This window comes from Strigops habroptila, chromosome 1 (assembly GCF_004027225.2).
Source record: "Strigops habroptila isolate Jane chromosome 1, bStrHab1.2.pri, whole genome shotgun sequence".
Classification (NCBI taxonomy): Eukaryota; Metazoa; Chordata; class Aves; order Psittaciformes; family Psittacidae; genus Strigops; species Strigops habroptila.
Window position 1 is genome coordinate 17,681,743 of NC_044277.2, and position 17,462 is coordinate 17,699,204.

The 17,462-nt window shown below is 42.7% G+C and overlaps 1 protein-coding gene across 8 annotated transcripts in view; it reads left to right on the forward strand.

The window, feature by feature from the left end:
* The first annotated feature begins 295 nt into the window (after nt 1-295).
* The window catches only part of SYBU (syntabulin), a 43,095-nt gene continuing 25,928 nt past the window's right edge, over nt 296-17,462 (forward strand). For 3 of the 8 annotated variants that reach the window (XM_030495462.1, XM_030495473.1, XM_030495508.1), the window contains exons 1-3: nt 297-456; nt 604-793; nt 14,191-14,388. In XM_030495462.1, coding sequence (XP_030351322.1) covers nt 430-456; nt 604-793; nt 14,191-14,388 — 415 coding nt within the window. In that variant the 5' untranslated portion in view covers nt 297-429. Of the gene's footprint in view, nt 457-603; nt 794-14,190; nt 14,389-17,462 lie in introns of all 8 variants that reach the window. The other 5 variants (XM_030495469.1, XM_030495481.1, XM_030495515.1 and 2 more) reach the window with 3 other exon arrangements.

The window sequence follows — 17,462 nt, forward strand, 5'->3', positions numbered from 1 at the left end:
TAAGGAGCAGAGAACATCTGACACGTATTTCTACTTATACAGCTATGCATCCATCATATTTGTACTGGTAACATCTACCCCACTATATGTCTGCTTCAGTGCCTCACCCTGAAACCTCCATCACAGCGCTGCCCCTATGAACATGTTCATGCTCCCCACACCCTCTTGCACCCAGGGCAGCGTCCCCTCCGGCTCGGCCCGCTCCGGGAGGCTCCGAAGCGATGCTGTTGCCCATCGGGATACCCGCGGCCCCGCTCCCGCACCTCGGGGCGGGCGGCAGCGGCGGCACCACGTGTCGGGGCGGGGAGCGGCGGGGCCGGGCCGGGCTCCGCCACCCGCCAGCGCCGCAGCGGCAGCGGCCCCGGCTGAGCGCATCCCTTCTCGCCCATGCCAGGTGCCTGTTCCCGGCTGCGACGTGACTGAAAAGCGATGGGGCCTCTGCGGGAGAGCAGCAAGGTGAGGAGAAGGGGATGGCTGCGGGGACCGGGCGGCTGCGGGGACGGACGAGCGGCAGGGGCAGGCAAATCCCGGCCCCCCCGCTCGTCCGGAGCCTGCCTGGATGGTGGAAGGAGGAGGGTGCATCCCAGAGTGTCCCTTCCCAAGCAGGAGCAGAATACGCAGCTGGAGAAGGAGGTGTCCCGCAGCCGCATCCCCCGCCTGGTCCTCCGTCCGCAGCAGAAGACATCCCCCGCTTCTGAGTCGCCCTTTTCGGAAGAGGAAAGCCGGGAATTCAACCCGCCCAGTTCCTCCGGGGGTTCCCGCAGGACCGTCAGCAGCAACAGCTTCTGCTCAGGTACCGCAGAGGGATCCTCCCCTACCCTCCCGGCCTCAGTGCCCACCCCGACCCCCGAGGGTTTGCTGTCACCCCTGGATGCAGCATCTGTGTCAGGCTCGTACTGAGCCCTGACGAGCATCCTGCTTTGCAGATGAAGAAGGGCAACCATTCATTTTTCCAGTATCTGCTCTTTTAATACATGCCCATAAGCGACACCAGATGTTTCCATTTCGAGTTCTGCTATCCACTGCTAAAAAGTTGGTGGTTTTACTGCAGCAAAATAGTTGCTTTAAAGAGAAAGATTTGCCTTAAAAACTGCAGCATGGCGTTGAGGTATCTGAAAAGCCCCTAAGTCAGTCTGTAAAACTGACTTAGTTTTATTTGCTAATTATTAGTTATTAGTTATTTGCTATTTATTAGTTGCTAATACAGGTATCAGATGTAGGTCAACTACTGCAATTCTTTTTGGTTTTGTGACAGTGATTGTGCATGAATTGGAACTAAACATGTAGGTAAAGTTTTCACTGTCATAGTGAATTGAGTTTTGTTTATTTGAGAACCCAGGCTTCTCCTGACAAGCCTGTCACCAGAGCTGGGCATGATGTCTTCTCTACAGAGAGGGCAATGGCTGCATGATACATCAGAAGTAAATTACTGCTTTCCAATTGTAGACCACAAAAGTGTCATTTGCTCTTCAACATAAGTATAACCCTTTACGTCAGGGACAACTTGAAACCAGATTTTTTATGTTACATATTTGTCCTGTGTACAGTTTAGCACAATTCAAATGCCTCAACTAGCAGTGAATGACTCAGATTCCTACTAGTGGTGAGCAATCTTTTAATTCAGTGAAACTGTTCACCATGTAGGACGTTATGCATGTGGATAATGGCATGGAAGGTCACAGCATGAGCACCTTGGGCTCTGTATGCGTGTGGTAACTTTAAACATATTTTGGAAACTAAAAGTTTGGTTTTAATAGTATTTTGGAGAGCATAACATTCTCAGACTAACTAAAAATCTGAATTATAGCAAGTATTTTTGTAACAGTTAATATCAGAGCAAGTTCCTAAACTTCCTTTTTGCTTATTTGTAAGGTATTTCAGGTACCAAAGGTTTTCCTGAGAACAGCCAGAAACACTCATATTTATCTCTATCTTCACTACAGTGGATCAGATTATTGGTTTCAATTCCTTTAATGAAAAGCAGTGTATTTAACACTGTGTACACGAACAGTCAGTTCCCCTAGATGAGAAACACACTATCCATGTTTGAGTCTAGCCTGGACAGATTTTGCAATTCAGGCTCAGTGGAATGATCTATTTGGTTATTGTTTAATGAACAATGCAAAATGTTAAGCAAACAACACAGTACTGTAGGACCAGTGAAGTCTTTTTCCCATGCGTCTGGAATCCCTCCACCTTACCTGCTTGAGTTTGCCTGTTACAAAGAAGAAAAATCTTTTGAAGCTTTCTAGAAATGCATTATTTTTATGATCTCTCCCAAATGGCTGCTTCTCATCCTGACTTTTTTTCCCTGTGTGTTGACAAGCCTTTCATCCTGGTTACTGACATTCTTTTTCATATCTTTTGGGTCTGTATCATGTTCTTCAGATCTCTTCAGCGCAAAGCTGCCTGGTAATACCCTTGCCATCCCACTGGGCTATGTGGGTTGTCTGGAGGCCCAGCAGAGCTTTGTATTTGCTCTGGGTGTGGCTGATCTCATGGCTGGACAGTTTTAAGGCACCTTCCACAGAGGCATTCAGGAGTGCAGTGCTGTTGCAAATGCTCCTCTTTGTATTTCCTGTATTCACCTTCTATTCTTCCACGAGTACTGCATTGATTTAGTTTGGTTTTCTTTCCCATGCTGAGTGTTCTGTGCTTCACAAGCTGCCTGCAGCACCCATGCAGTTATGCACTACCCAATTTGACTGCTGAGTCTTCAAACCTTTCACAGCCAAGGATCAGCCAAGGCCCTGTGCTCCATCCCAGTACATGGGTTTTTTGTTGGTAGGTTTGATGGATTTTTCACTGTAGTGCAGGTATGATGACAACAGTCACTGACTTAATCTCCTCTGTCTCTAGCGTCTCTTCCCTATCTTCCATTTGTGATCCTTCTTTATCATAATATGTCTAATTTAGATTGAAATTCCCAGCGGCAGCAGGTGGCCGCTGGTTCCTCTTTCTGGGGAGGGGATGGAAAAGAGCTGCATGGGGAGGACAGTGAAGCAGCCTCTCACCTGCCTCTCCTGGTGCTTCATCTTAATGGAGAAGTGGCATGTGCAGAAAGTGTATTTAAAATTAGCAAGTAATAAATTTGGAAGAAGGGAGCAGATGGATAATATGAATGACAGTGTGATGGCAGCATGAAAAAGCTCATGAGCATTTGGATAAATGTCTTTTTTGTAAGTAAGTTCTTTGGAGCATTAAACTCCAAAACGTTCTTGGTAAGATAGTGTAAATTGACACCTAGAATAATTCCTTTCCTCTTTACCCTTCCTTTGACAAGCTGCTCTCTGCCTTTCTTCCCTTATCATTGACACTAAGTGGTTATGATCAGTAGATTTCTTTTTCTCCAGTAGAAGTGATTTTTTTTCCCCCTCCTCCATTTAAACATGTATTTCCTGCTTGATTTGCCTAGGCTTCTGAGCTTGTCCATTTCCCTGTGTGCTTACATTGGTCACAATGCATAAGTGAAGGCTTGGAGTTCTTTTTTTTCTCTAAATGAGAGCAGCAGGGCCTTCTAGGTATCATTAATGTTGGGTTAGGCGGAAGGAGCCTTTGGGAACTGTGGCAGTACAAAAAATACCACTTGGCAAAAGACAAGAGACACTTGGGTTTAATGCTTCGTTTCTTTTGAAGAAGTTAGTTCTGGCTGAAGTAATTCGTGTGATCAGCTCCCTCTTTGTCTTGGGTGACTGGATCACAGACTCACTTGATCCTGTTAGTCAATTATTTGCAACTGACTGTGTCAGTTTTGCTTTGTAAGTCTGTATGAAACACGATGAGGCTGTTAATCTTACCTGATATTCTTGACAAAACATGTTTTTAATATTGTTTCTGCCAAGTGAACATGGATGCTCTCTGGATGTTGTCTAGGCAAGCCGAGCCTTTGTATCAGTATTCACCGTGTGCAATCCTTCCTTAAAATCCTAGTGCATCTGGGGTCTTGTTTGTCATTTGATATGGGAGCACTTCTCTTCCTGCAGCCGCTGCCCTCCTTCGGCTTGGATGTCGGCCACAGAACTCTAATGATGTCAAACCGTGAACAAACTCTCTCAGCAGCTTCTGGCGCGGCTGCTACTGAGCACTTGCCCGTGTCACGCGTGTTTTCCTCATCAGTTGCACTTGGCTCCGAGCGGCTCCGTGCACACACTTACCTTCTCTGTCAGGTGGAGAGCGCAATTTTAAGCATTGAGAACAAACCGTCCGCTCGTGGGCCTGTGGCAGCGTGGCTGCTGGGCTGGCTTTGGTAAGTCCAGTTGCAGTGTTTGCCTTGTAAGAAATAAGATACTTAGGGCAGGGCGTTATCCTTGATTTCTGTGTACATGTCCTTTTGATACCAGGCCAGTTGCATATTGGATCAGAGGCAGCCTGGACATGCCAGGCACAGGAACAGCCTGTTTAGCTTTTCATTGTAAAAGAAAGTTAGTTTGGGATCTACTTTTTTCCTAGTTTCTGTGGCTGAATAGCTCAGCTTTTAAATTTCTCCTCATGAAGAAGACTTGTTACAAGCTACCTTCATCATGATGCCCAAGCTTTCCTCCAGCCTTTCTTCAGAAGCCAGCTGCCTGAATTTCTGCAGGTAATGCAGCAGCGCTTTGTTGACTGAGATGCAGCTTTGCAGGAAGCAGCTTTGCATTTAATAATCGGTTCAGTGAAAGACTTTATGAGCCAGGGGACCTGTTTTATGCCCACAGCAAACAGCGCCTCTTTCCTTGGGCTTACCTGCAAATCACCTCTTCAACTAGACTGCATAGTGCTATGGGCCATTGAAAACCAGTAGCGTCTGTGTACATGAATGATTGTGACTTACTACTGCAAAGTTTTCCAAAATAGGAGTTGAAGCTTCTTTTTTGCTTTTCCTTTCAAATTGCAAGATCTGGGTTCAATACTTGTTCCATATCTAGTTCTTTTCTGGTGCAGTGACTTTTAAAAATGCTTATTCTTCTGTGTGGCACAATAACTATGCTTCTCTACCGTGGCTGCACTGTAAGCCCTGGGGTGCAGGCACTGCAACAGGAAACTCAGCGTTAACGTTCCCTGCTCCTGTGCACGGTCCCCTTGAACTCTTGAGATTATTTGCCAGTTGGGCCAGCTGGTGATGGATGCTGGGGCTGAGTTCGGAACACCTATGTCAAAAAAAGCGTGTAGGCTTTAGGCAGGTTTATTGCAGTCCATGTGAAAGCATGACCCATACTGGTAGCCACAGACAAGAAGAAAAGGGTTATATGGGTGTTAATGGACAAAAAGCTGTATATTCTGGAACTGTGGTAAATAATTTCTTTGCTAGAACATTGAAGCAGGTTGCATTGTAAACCATCTAGCCTTGGAGACTACGCTATTACAGTGTGTGTACTTACACATGTATTTCTGAATAGAAAAACATAGAGGAAAACAAACTTTCAGTATTTTAACAAGTCAACAGAATGAGGCCAGAGAGTTAGTGCAGATTACTGGAAATAATTACTCCTATTATTTGTGTGTATATATAGGTATGTATAATGTATGTATTATTATACAGAAACCGTGAGCTCTGCCATTCTTGTTTCTTGTTATAAGAAGAAATATTTTGTTTAAATAGTTCCTTTCCAGTTTATTTGTTGGTCTTTTTTAGTCTGAGTTACTGACTCAGAGATAGTCTTAAAAGTGTGCAAGTATGTGATATTGAAAGTTAGCTCTTTCCCGCAGTCCTTTATGCTATGCTTTTATGGGGTATTTTTGCCATTTTCTCAAACTTAGGAAGTGGAGGTGTTCTCCAGCGCAGTTGCTTGCAGCACTCTCTGTTGCAGCTCAGGATCACTGCGATATTAATTTACAAAAACGTTGAAACAAAATCTGCTTTCAAAAATGCACGGATGGCCTTTGCATAAGGGCCACACTGTGACATGCTTCCTTTTCTCACTGCTGCTTCCCTGGAGAATTTCCTGCTGGGTCGGCTTATGTGAAATAATTTATTATTGCTTCATAGTGTTAACCACTAGTTCTGTTTCTGTGGCTCAAGATCTGTTCCAAACATGGAAATGAGCAAAGTGCCTAGGTACTAAAGAGCAAAGCCTGCTGGTTCCTTAGCTTTTGGCCTTTCCCTGCTTCCTTTTCAACTTTACTATTTATTCTCTCTTACTAAGTAACAATCTTTTTGTTTCTGTGCCACACAACAACATCTGGAGCCAAAATATTTGACCTTTTGAATGTTTGTTGTCACCTTTTTATGTGTCTGTCAGCACTGTGAACTTTTAAAGCCTGACCAGAGCCTCCTGAGTCAGTGGAAGAGTTCCTGTTCTAGCTGGCACATTTTGGATGGTGCCCTGAGAACACTCAGTACCTCACCCTTTCTACCACCCTGTTTGTCGCAGCTTGCTGTGTGCTACGGACTGAATTCTAAACTGTATTGTGTATTATTTTCTTTGCCACCAATGTGTAATTAATACTTTTGTTATAAAGTGCTTTTCATGCAATTTTCTATTGAGTTGAATATTCTCATACATATTGAAGAACATCACAACTCATAGCAGGAACGAAACTTCAATCACGAGTCTTTGGTTTATTTTGTACTAAAAGAGAATCTTGATGTTTATTTTAAAATAAATTCTACATGTCATGTTTTAACCCTACATTCATAGGGTTAATATATGTCCTTGAAATTCTGGAACACTGTTTTGATGTGTAGGTATCACCAGATACAGTGGGTGGGTTCTGTGTGTGGTGATGCTAACTGCCAGTCTGGGCTTGAGGGAAGTTAACAAAATAAGAAAAACAGGCATACAACAGCAATGAGTAGAATATATGTGGTTTCTTTCCATTAGAAGGTAAACAGTGCAACATTATGAGGTGATGTCAAAGCTGTGAAGGTCACAGTCATGCTGTGAGCCATGGAGGCAGAGTTGTGTGAAAAAAAGGGGATGTAATATGTTGTACCATTTGAGGAACAGGTACAAATTTCTATGTGGTCTACTGAAGATTTTTATTTCCAAAAATGGTACCTTCAAAATTCAATAATGTATAATTTCTTCCTTTAATGCATAATGGAGTTAAACACATAAAACCACACACACACTTAGAAACCCATTTATATATACACATGTATTTCACATAAAGTTAATACTAAATGGATAATATTTCTTAGACTGGATGTAGTCAAGGCTTTCCCACCAGAGGTAGCAGCGGTGGTTCCACTTACAGCTACTGTCCTCAGAAAAGGTTAGTGAGGGCTACTAAAGTGCTTAAAAAACCCTACGAAACATCCAAGACTCTTCTTTGTCTCTTTTCAGATCCTTTCCTGTCCTCACCTTTAGTTAAAACTTTTCTTTATAATTTTCAAATAGATTTTCAGTCTTTTGTCATCTTAAACCCCTTGTCCAAATGTTACCTGTGATGTGATGTGATACCAGAACTCTAGGAGCTGTGTTACTGCTGACCACAGCTCTCTCCTAGTAACAGTACTATTTTTATTGATGTATTTATTAGTAAGCCTTTATGCTTTTGTTCCATAATATTTCTACCATTAGTGGTGCTATAAATGTAATGATAAAGCCAGTAAGCCACAATTATAGTCATTTTTTCAGATGCTTTCCCAGAACTCACGTCAGTTCTGCCTGTTAGTGAAATGTTCAAATAGAAGGAAGATCAGTAGATTTACTGCCAAAGTCCATTAAAATTTGCCGCGTTGGTGTAACTTATCTAGTGTATAGTGAAGATGTCAAGAGCAGATACCTTTAAGGACATGTTCATGGGAAATAAGGAAAAAGGAATAAGAAATTTGCCCAAGGAAGCAGTCAGTGCTCCATCCCTGGCAGAGTTCAAGGCCAGGCTGGACAGGGCTGGGAGCAACCTGGTCTAGTGGAAGGTCTCCCTGATCATGGGGTTGGAACTAGAAGATCTTAAGGTCCTTTCCAAGCCAAACCATTCTATGATTCTGTAATTAAATACTACATCGTAAAAGATGCCCAAGCTGTAAGAGCAGGTCGATCCATCTTCTCTCACCTTCCTCCCCCCTCTTATACATAATTTGAGCCTGTTTCTATGTGTGTGTGTGTTTTTATGTGTTTAATTCCATTCCAATCACTCATGCTGTGAGTGATCAGTGAGCAGTTTCCATACTAAATTTTCAGTAGTGACCATTAGTGTTCAGCCTGTGGATGTGATGGAAGCAAGGTCAAAGTGGCTGGTGAGGAACAGGTATAAAAGTTACCTGTATATTAATGATAGGAACCTCAGCAACAATCAGAAGGAGTTGAAGATGTTTAATCTTACCTGCTCCTGTTACCCCACTACTTTGGAGATAGAGCCCTTATCTCGGCCCATTTCTGGGCAGGTAGAGGTCTTCACCTTCTTCCATCAGAGTTGTCAGCGGGGTTTTGGAGGAGCCTACAGGTCTGTGGGAAATACTTATGTCACTACTGGGTTAGATTTTATGACTAGAACATTGAAATCAATAGTTCCAGCCTGAACAGGGAAAACCAGAGCGGTTCCCAGCTGTGGAGTATCTAGAAAGTGTAAAGGAAAAGAATTATTCTATGCGTGTAGGTTGCACAGGACCTCTGGAGATCACTTCATCCAGCTGCCTTTTTGCAGAAGGACTCTTTTGAGTACTGCATCACGTCGGCCATGGCTTTGTCTATCCGATTCTAGAAAACCTTCAAGGACAGGAGTTTGCACAGCCTCTCTAGGTGACTTCGGGGAGCGATGAAGCTGCTAGCCTTGCCTTCGTTCTCAGGCAAAATGGAGCGTAGTTAATTCAAGTTCTGTCTGCAGAGACACAGAGATTAAATATGGAATTAATTTGCTTAGCAGAATTTCATGTAAGTAGGCCTCCTCTATTTTTCCTGACAGGGTTACAGTTTTGGTTGCTTTTCTACTCTGCTTTAGTGTGTTTGACTTCTGGTAAGACGTGCCTCACAACCACATGATATTCTGATGAATTTTATTAAATACTAACCCCAACAGTTCTTAAAAATAGCTGTAAAATGAGTTTAGAATTGATCAGATGGACCAAAACTAGTAGCATTTTAGGGCTCTACTTTTAGTGAAGTTGTTAACTATTTTTTGTCAACAGCCTGTGTGACTGCAGGTTTGCAGCTGACAGATTGTTAGTAGCAAATGACTAATCTTTTAGTTATTTGTAGGTGACAAAACGTGGGCAAGTGAGGGTGCCTCCGGAGAATCATTCCCTGTTGTGATGAGATAAGTGTTAGACTCCTACCTGTTGAGAGCCTCATGGTGTGGATCTGAATATGTTCCACCTCTGTCCTTCTGTATGTACTACTCATTTTATACTACTGTGTTTTATCCTGTTGCTTTTACTGTGTTGCCCAGGTGTTTCAAAATGATGCTATGAGTCTCCTGTTAGCACTGTTTTCTGACTGGATGGTGAGCCCTTACACCAACACTGGTTCAGCTGCCAGTCAGAACAGTGGTTGTACCAGTCAATGGAGAGAGGCAAGATCCTCCAGACGGTGAGTCAGAGTCGTGGGATGAGTAAGCCTGAATTAGACTCTCCTCCTCCAGAGAAGTCTCCTTCTCTCCAGTTAATACAGAAAGAGCCTTTCAGGTGGAAGCTAGGTGATACATTTTCTTTGGTGTCTGTCAGCAACTTTCATTAATGCATAAAACACCCCTGTGCTAAAAGACAAAAGAAAAGAAGGGCAAAGCATAGAGGGTGTCAAAAAATGTGGAGCAGACAAACAGATTGGGAGATTATCCTAAAAAATTCTGAAATACCCTTGGTACCCTCACCATCAACAGCCAGCTCACAGTGCACCATCCTAGCAGAGCCATGGTTACCCAGACTAACAGATCCTGGGATAAACTGAAGGGAAACCATCAAGTACAAGTCAGGAAACCGTTTTTGCCTTGGTACACTGAGTATTTAAAAGTTTACTAGAGGCCCATGTCTAATTCTAGAATCCACATTTCTTAGTGGAAATTCAAAATACATACAGCCTGAACATTGGTCAAGGGAACCTTAAGAGGAGATGAAAGTGGGACAGTGAAATGGGGATCAGGTAGGGGGTGAACAGTTCAGACTCATAAAAGTGCATAACTAGATCTGGCAGCTAGGAGTGGAAGTAGAAGTAAGTCAGTGGTTCCTCAGAGAGAGCATCATTAATTATTTGGTGCATTATATAAGGTGGTTATATATTCAGTATTTCTTGAAACCTTTAGGAAAAGGCAGTGTTTTTCTAAGGAAGGTTCTAAGGCATATTCCAGTGAAATTTCTAACTCCTAAAGTGCCCAGAAAATCAGAGAAAATCATGTCGCAATGTATGGCCTCAAAGTCTAGGAGAACGCTGTTTTTGTCAGTTGTTAGAGTATTATTCTCTTTAATGCTGCTGTTTATACTTTGACTTTACTATTTGAAAGTTAGTGCATGCAAATGTCAGAGTACTCTGAGCAACCTCCCTGATTGTTTGTTAGGGAAGACACTATATCCCATGCTTGGCTTTGAAACTTGGCAGGCGTGCCTGATCTGGGAGAAGGGTTGGACGTGGAGTTTCAGTGATGAAATCCAGCTGATGTTCAAAGGGAAAGTACTCCCAGAGCACTCTTAGGAGGCCACTGTGAAAAAAGACACCATGAATATTGCAAAGTAAGCAATGAAAGTCTTATGTTATAAATTTGTTTTTCCCTCTTGTGCAACTAAATAATATAGGCAATATCAGAAGTGATCAGTATTTGCCAGCTTTCTCTCTTCTGTCTTCCTGATGCTTATGTGCCTGAGAAGGTAAATCAGGTCTCTCTGTATTCCTGAGAAGTCTAGACCTGAAATCCTTACTCAGGCAAAACTCTTGCCAAGTAATAGGACTGAATCCATAACTGACCTTGCTGAAAACTACATTTCTATCATGTCTTTATATATTCATATCAGCAGAAAGTGAATCCCGTTGTGGGCTTATCTGCTCCTGTTACCCCACTGCCTACTTTGGAGATAGAGCCCTTATCTCGGCCCATTTCTGGGCAGGTGGAGGTCTTCACCTCCTTTCGTCAGAGTTGTCAGTGGGGTTTTGGAGGAGCCTGCAGGTCTGTGGGTTATACTGAACCCACACTGCACCCTTCGTCTTGCAGACGAGCAGCAGAGGTGTTCGCTGCAGCAGTGAGCAGAACGTATGGTCAGGCTGTCTGCAGGACAGTGGGGGCATCAGCTGGATGCACAGTCAGGGTCCACAAGGTCCATCTCTTGCTCTCCTGTGGGGAGTTCACCTACAGTATTAAATACAATTAAATAGCCTGTTAAGGCTTTGGTAGCAGGGAAGAATGCAGGTAAGTGCAGGCAATTTGGCTTACACTGAACTGCTGGATAGCACCTCAGTGTTCACCAGGACTTTTCCTTGTGCCAGAATGGTGGGTTGCAGGTCAGGTGGGAGGTGGATCCCCCAGCCTACAGCAGAGCTTTGCTTGCCTTTGGTGGGGAGCACCAGCATTTATATGCAGCTGTTCCTGTCCGGGGTAGTAAACATTCTGACACAGAAAAATGTCTCTCTGCACCTTGGCCTAGATTTGGACAGTTCTAATTTTGTTCACATTTCTGGCTAATACTAAGTCGAAGGAGTAGAAGTTACACATTACACAGAAAATAACAAAACCATCAGAGGAGAGGCAGTACAATAAAATCACTAGTTTACTTCATTTGGAGAGGGAATGCTCACCTGCTTATTGGTGTATTTAAAGATCACAAGGGGTATAAGTAGAGAAGAGCTATTCTTCTTTGTGCCAGGCTCATTTCTTCCTTTAATAAATGCCCCGTTGCAATGAAAGCTGATGTCCTTAAGGGTAAAATGAGAATGTGTAGACATGACATAATGTGATCATAGTGTCAACAGTGTGATATCAGAGGTCATGGTGGCAGTGTGTTAATTAAAATATTTAAATTTTAATGCTATTTTGTATGCTTTCTTTAGCTACCTTATTTCCCTATTGCGATTAGCTTTACATATTTGGGTTCTTTTACTGCCCAAATTTTTAAAACTGAAGTTTAGTTCTTTCATTATTTAAAGGTTTTATCAGCTCCTGATGTTCTTCCAGGTAGCATCTCTATAGCTTTGGGAGTTATTTGTACATAAAGTCTCCCATATAAAACACATCTATGAGGGCTGCAGAACCTATGCAGGTTATTGCAGTAATTTTACTGGTGGAGAGATGAAGTAAATAGTTTTGGGATGGGTTTTTTTAAATGCAAAGTTTTGAAAATAAACAACTAAATGGAGTGGTCACAATTAAAAATAAACTGCATGAACCTTCACTTTTCAGAATATATTTATTATAAATGTTTGTGTGCTTCTGAAGAGCAGATGCTTTGGACATAGCTAAAGGAGCTGCTTAAATGCAGTTCAGAAGCTCGCTCAAGCATGCTGATCCACTGCCCTGTAGGTAGCATTCGTTTAGCCTGCAAAAGAGACTCTGAACCCTTGAGGAAAGGAAATGGGTGCTGATCTGGGAGGAAACTGCTGCCTTCTCTTGTCCCTGTACTCATTTATACAGTGATGTTGATGCGAATAGAAAGGACAAAAAGTAAACTAAAATCATGTGGACAGCAATCCTGCTTTAGTCAGGATGAATGTGGGGATGGGCTGAAAACCTTATTAGCCATCTTCTCTTTCCTGTTATTTTCCTAGGTACCAATTCTGAGTTATAGATGGCAGCAGCAAGATGGCAAAAAGAGATGCTCGTAGGTTAAATTGAGCTGATATGAAGGAATGAAATACAGTGAAGTTGTATTAGGTGCTTTGCACCGTTACTGCCCTTTATGCCTTGAGAGATAATCCTGGCAGTAGGCAGGGCTGCCCCACAGCTTGGCATCATGGCTGCACTTTGCAGGGACCTGGGCAGCAGCACCTCGGGTTGCTGGCTGCTGATACGTGCTAAGGCATAGAGCATGAATTGGATGGTCAGCACCTACGGGTATCTTAGTACTGGAGGCAGAATGCATAGAAGTAAGAAGCAGAACATTGCAGCAAATAACTGGCCAGGAAAACTGGTTCCCATGGCAGGATGAGGTTGTTTTACTGTAATGAGGGAGCAGTAGTTGACAATAGAAAAAATTGCGTTTCCCTGAGGAGGGGGGGAGGGCAGGGAGGGAGTTAGGTAGTTACAGGGTGCTCCTTTTGCCTCATAAATGCGCACTCATATACTGACTTCTTGAGCAATCTGCCCATGCAAAGTTTATTGCAAGATCAGCATTATGAACAGGGTGGAAGTGATAAGTGCAATATGGTCATGCAAATCTTCTGGCTCAGTTGCTGGTACTTCTTTGAGTTTCATGTTAGGTAAAGAGACTGCACTGGGAGCAGGGTGCAATTGCATAATTAAGATAGCAGCTTTCATTGTGTCCTGAGAAAGAACAATTGTTTCTCCAGGGGAGTAAATATTCAAGGCTTCCCTGTGTCAGAGTAGCCCATTTGTTTTTGTTGTGTATCTTTAAAACCACCATGACTTTTAGGGGAGCTGTGATTACTCAACATTACAGGAGATGTGATGAGATGAAGGGGGTGTTTGATATGTGGATTTCATCTGGACTCAGACTTCTTTGCATTTCATTGTTAAGAGCTGGAGTGTTTGTATTCCTGGAGGTCAGGAACATGGGTCTGTTCCCGAGGTGGCTGCTGATGCCACAGACCGCTGATATGTCCTCAGAGGAATTTGTGCATAAAAAGAATGGAAGAGCTCTGTGATCACAGTTGCTTTAAAAGGAAAAACAATTTTGAGAAACATTTATTAATTCCAGTTAACTGAAAATCCTGACTTTGTGCATATGGTTGTTCTCTTGTTCACACAGGAACAGATCTTGAAGGAGAGTCCATGGCCTCCATGGGCCATACTAGCTCTTCATCCACAGTGTACTACACAAGCCATTCTCGTGTTTTATGTGCATTTGCACATTTCAGAATACTCCCTAACCTAGCTAAGTCAAAAAAATTTATCTTAGATCTGAGTTTTTATTATGTAGCCCCTGATTTTGTATTTTGTCAGACTTAGTGAAACAAGCACGTGCCATTTTATTCTGCCATAAGGTATTCAAGACTTCTTCACAAAATGAGAGAAACGAATAGCTTCTCTTGGTTTCCGAACCAAGGTTGTGCATATCAGGTAATTGGCTGCAAAGAGTTGTAGTGCAAACACTTCTTTTTTTTTTTTTTTTTTTCTGCTGACATTCATGTACTTACTAGTAAGAAATGTTGATGTTTTCCCTTTTCCCTTCAGATGACACTGGCTGTCCCAGTAGCCAGTCAGTATCTCCAGTTAAGACTCCTTCTGATGCTGGGAACAGTCCAATCAGTTTTTGCACTGGTAGCGATGGAGACTTCTGCAGGAAGAAATTCAGTCCAGGGACAACGAGCGAAGGGAACCCACAGCCGGGTCGATATAAGAAGGAGACAAAGACAAGCCTTGTAAAGCCTGGTGAGTACAATATAGTTCCTTTCATGTCTTTAATTACACTTTCTAATTTACTAGTACATCTGCAGGTGTCTACACACATGGTGTTGTGCTGCCTGTGATACCACTAATGCTGATAGTAAATAAAAAAAAATAGTTGGGTTGTTTCTATGGAGCACCTGCAAGGTTTGGAAACACTGTTGGTATTAGCTTTTTCATGAAAATGTAATTAATTGACATCTTTACTTTCTTTTATGAGGCTCAATGGTGATGCCAGGTAACTGAAATGGATTTTATCCTTTCGTGGCAATTGCACGCATATTTCACTGGCCAAAGATAAATGACTCTTACCATGAAAGCAAAGAATTACAGTCTTCTGATGTTGTTAGTTTTATTGTTGGATCCTGCCTAAAGTTTATGCTGCCAGGCTGTGATAGCTCTGGGAATACAACATGTTACACCAAGGCAAGACTACAGGCAGCCTACATGTGGGAATTAGGCAGATTTGGATCCATGCTGCATTGGCTGAATCAAGAGCATGTCACCCATTGCCTCAGGCTAATGGGCCACCTCAGACTGCCAACTAAATCAGCACCTGCTTGTTGCGCATCCAAGACTAAATATCCTGGTGTGTCATTGGCTGCTGTAATTTTAATGAGTAGATATAAAATGATTTTGCCTGTGGCAGTTCTTGATTACAAATGATCAGGATAGTTGTGCTGCTATTTAATTAATCATGGAGACAGACAAGGTTTTAACCCTGTACAGAGCCAGCTGCAGAACTCACATGGATTATGAACTCAGGCATTTCCTGGCTGTACTGTTTCCAGGGTCATTTTAGCTCTGGAAGCAACTTAGCTACTTGTACAGATTTACCAGCACCACATTTAATTTAGAAACAGTAGAGAATCTGTTGCAAAAACTCTTCATGGCTTGGTCACTGAATGGGCTGATTAAATCTGACTTACCACTATCCCTGCAAGTTCAGCTCATTTCATAGCACCATGTTACTTGAGTGTTCCCAGTCTCCCATTGCTCTGCATAATGGAGGATAGATAATATTTTTTCAAGGTTTGTTTTCTGTTCCATTAAAAGCAAAGAATCTAATGCAGGCAGAATGCAGCGAATATGGTATCTGACAGTCACATCTGCAGCCATGGCTACCACAACCATTTTGTATGTGAATATGGACGTAGCTTAGCAAAATGTGGATTGTGGATTATGGATTTTGAAAGGTTTTTTTCTACTGAAGAGTCCTATACACATGGAAAAGTTATGCACATTTCAATAAATTACCTGTTTTAATTATTACACTTAAATTGACCTATAATATCAAGTTATTAGCCTGTCATGGTTTAAGCACCTTTTGCAGTAATAGTCAGAAGTTGTCTTCATTTTAGTTGATGACATTATTTCGATAATAATACCATAAACTAAGTCTTTGAATGGACTTAGTTTAGGTATTTAGGTATTCTTGAAAGTGGGCCATGCAGTAACTGTTGGTACCTCTGCACTGATTGATCTCTAAGGTTGGAAAACCTGTTTCTTGATTTCAAGCCTATTGCTCCTGAGGTCCATCAAAACTCTCAGAGCAGGAACCAGGTCTGATTTACAGAGTACTTCTAAGTTCCTCCTGCTAAATATCTCACACTTTTTTAGTGGAAATTTGTCAAAAACCGCATCATAGTCAGTGTAAGAGCTGACACATGTGAGGGACATTCCTGAAATGGGAAGCATGCCAGGGGACAGCTGGGTTTTATTTTCCTCACCATTGGCCACAGGGGTTAATGTAATTCTCTCCCATTGCCATCTTTTGGCTTTAGGTGGATCCAGTGTCTTCCCCATGACCTACTTGCACGTGAATTTCAGGTGACTCAGTCAGGAATATCTAGCCCTTGTGCAAAGAGGAGGCAGTGTCATGTAGCAAAACAGACAGGGATCAGCACGGGAGCAGGAGAAGGGAAGTGGGACATGGGAGGAGAGTAACAGCAACGTGTCCTTGTTGCATATAACCTAGTTCTGCATATAGCTAGATACCTCAAACTATGGCACAAAAGGAGTGGTGCATGATATCTTTCTCTATACCAAAAGCCTTTACTGATTTATGGAGATAATCTCTACTTCATATTTATCTGAAACATCTTCTGATAATGACTACATAGCAGGAGTATATGATATGATATGAGATGAGAGACAGAAATCCAGCCTACCACTGTCTTTTACAGACTGTGTCCTGCACTACATTTTTGCAGGCAAGTATATCAATCAGTGTACACCTTCAAAACGCCTGCCATTTTGTTGAAATAAATTTATCTCTTTCCAGGATTGTTTTCTTGGAACAATCTGAATCTCAGAAGTAACACTCACACAAATATTCAGATAATCAGGAAATGTTGGAGTGGGATAGCACTGGGAATGAACCCTGGGACATTTTTAGGCTGTTTGCAAGCTCCAGTACTTTTCTGCTGCTTATGCAACATCACTTCATCTTTCTTTTTTATACTTCAAAATATGAAATGCAACATAGCTTTTTTTTTTTTTCCCTCTAACTGTCATGGTTTAAGCCCACGGTAACTCAGAACCATGCAGTCCCTTGCTCACTCCCCTGCTTCTTTCATGCTTGGGTACATGAGCACCTACATGGCGTACCTTCACCACCAGGTTCTGCACCCAAGCAATGATATCTTGCCACAATGCAGCAGCCCAGATGGGTTTACTTCTGCGTTGCCAGTTGCTCTGCTTCCATTGCTGCAACCACCCCTACAGGGCATTTGCCACCATCCATGAGTCAGATAAAGTACTGGCCATTTTTCTCGCTCAGCAATGTCCAAGGCCAGCTGGATGGCTTTCACCTCTGCAAACTGACTCGATTCACCCTCTCCTTCAGCAGTTTCTGCAACTTGTCGCAGGGGACTCCACACAGCTGCCTTCCATCTCCGATGCTTTCCCACAATACGGCAGGACCCATCAGTAAACAAGGCATATTGCTTTTCACTCTCTGACAGTTCATTATATGGTGGGGCTCTTGGAGCTGATGAGTCACTTTATCCACTGTCGGTGGTGCTGCCTCACTCCAGGTCATTGGTGCCAATGAGTGG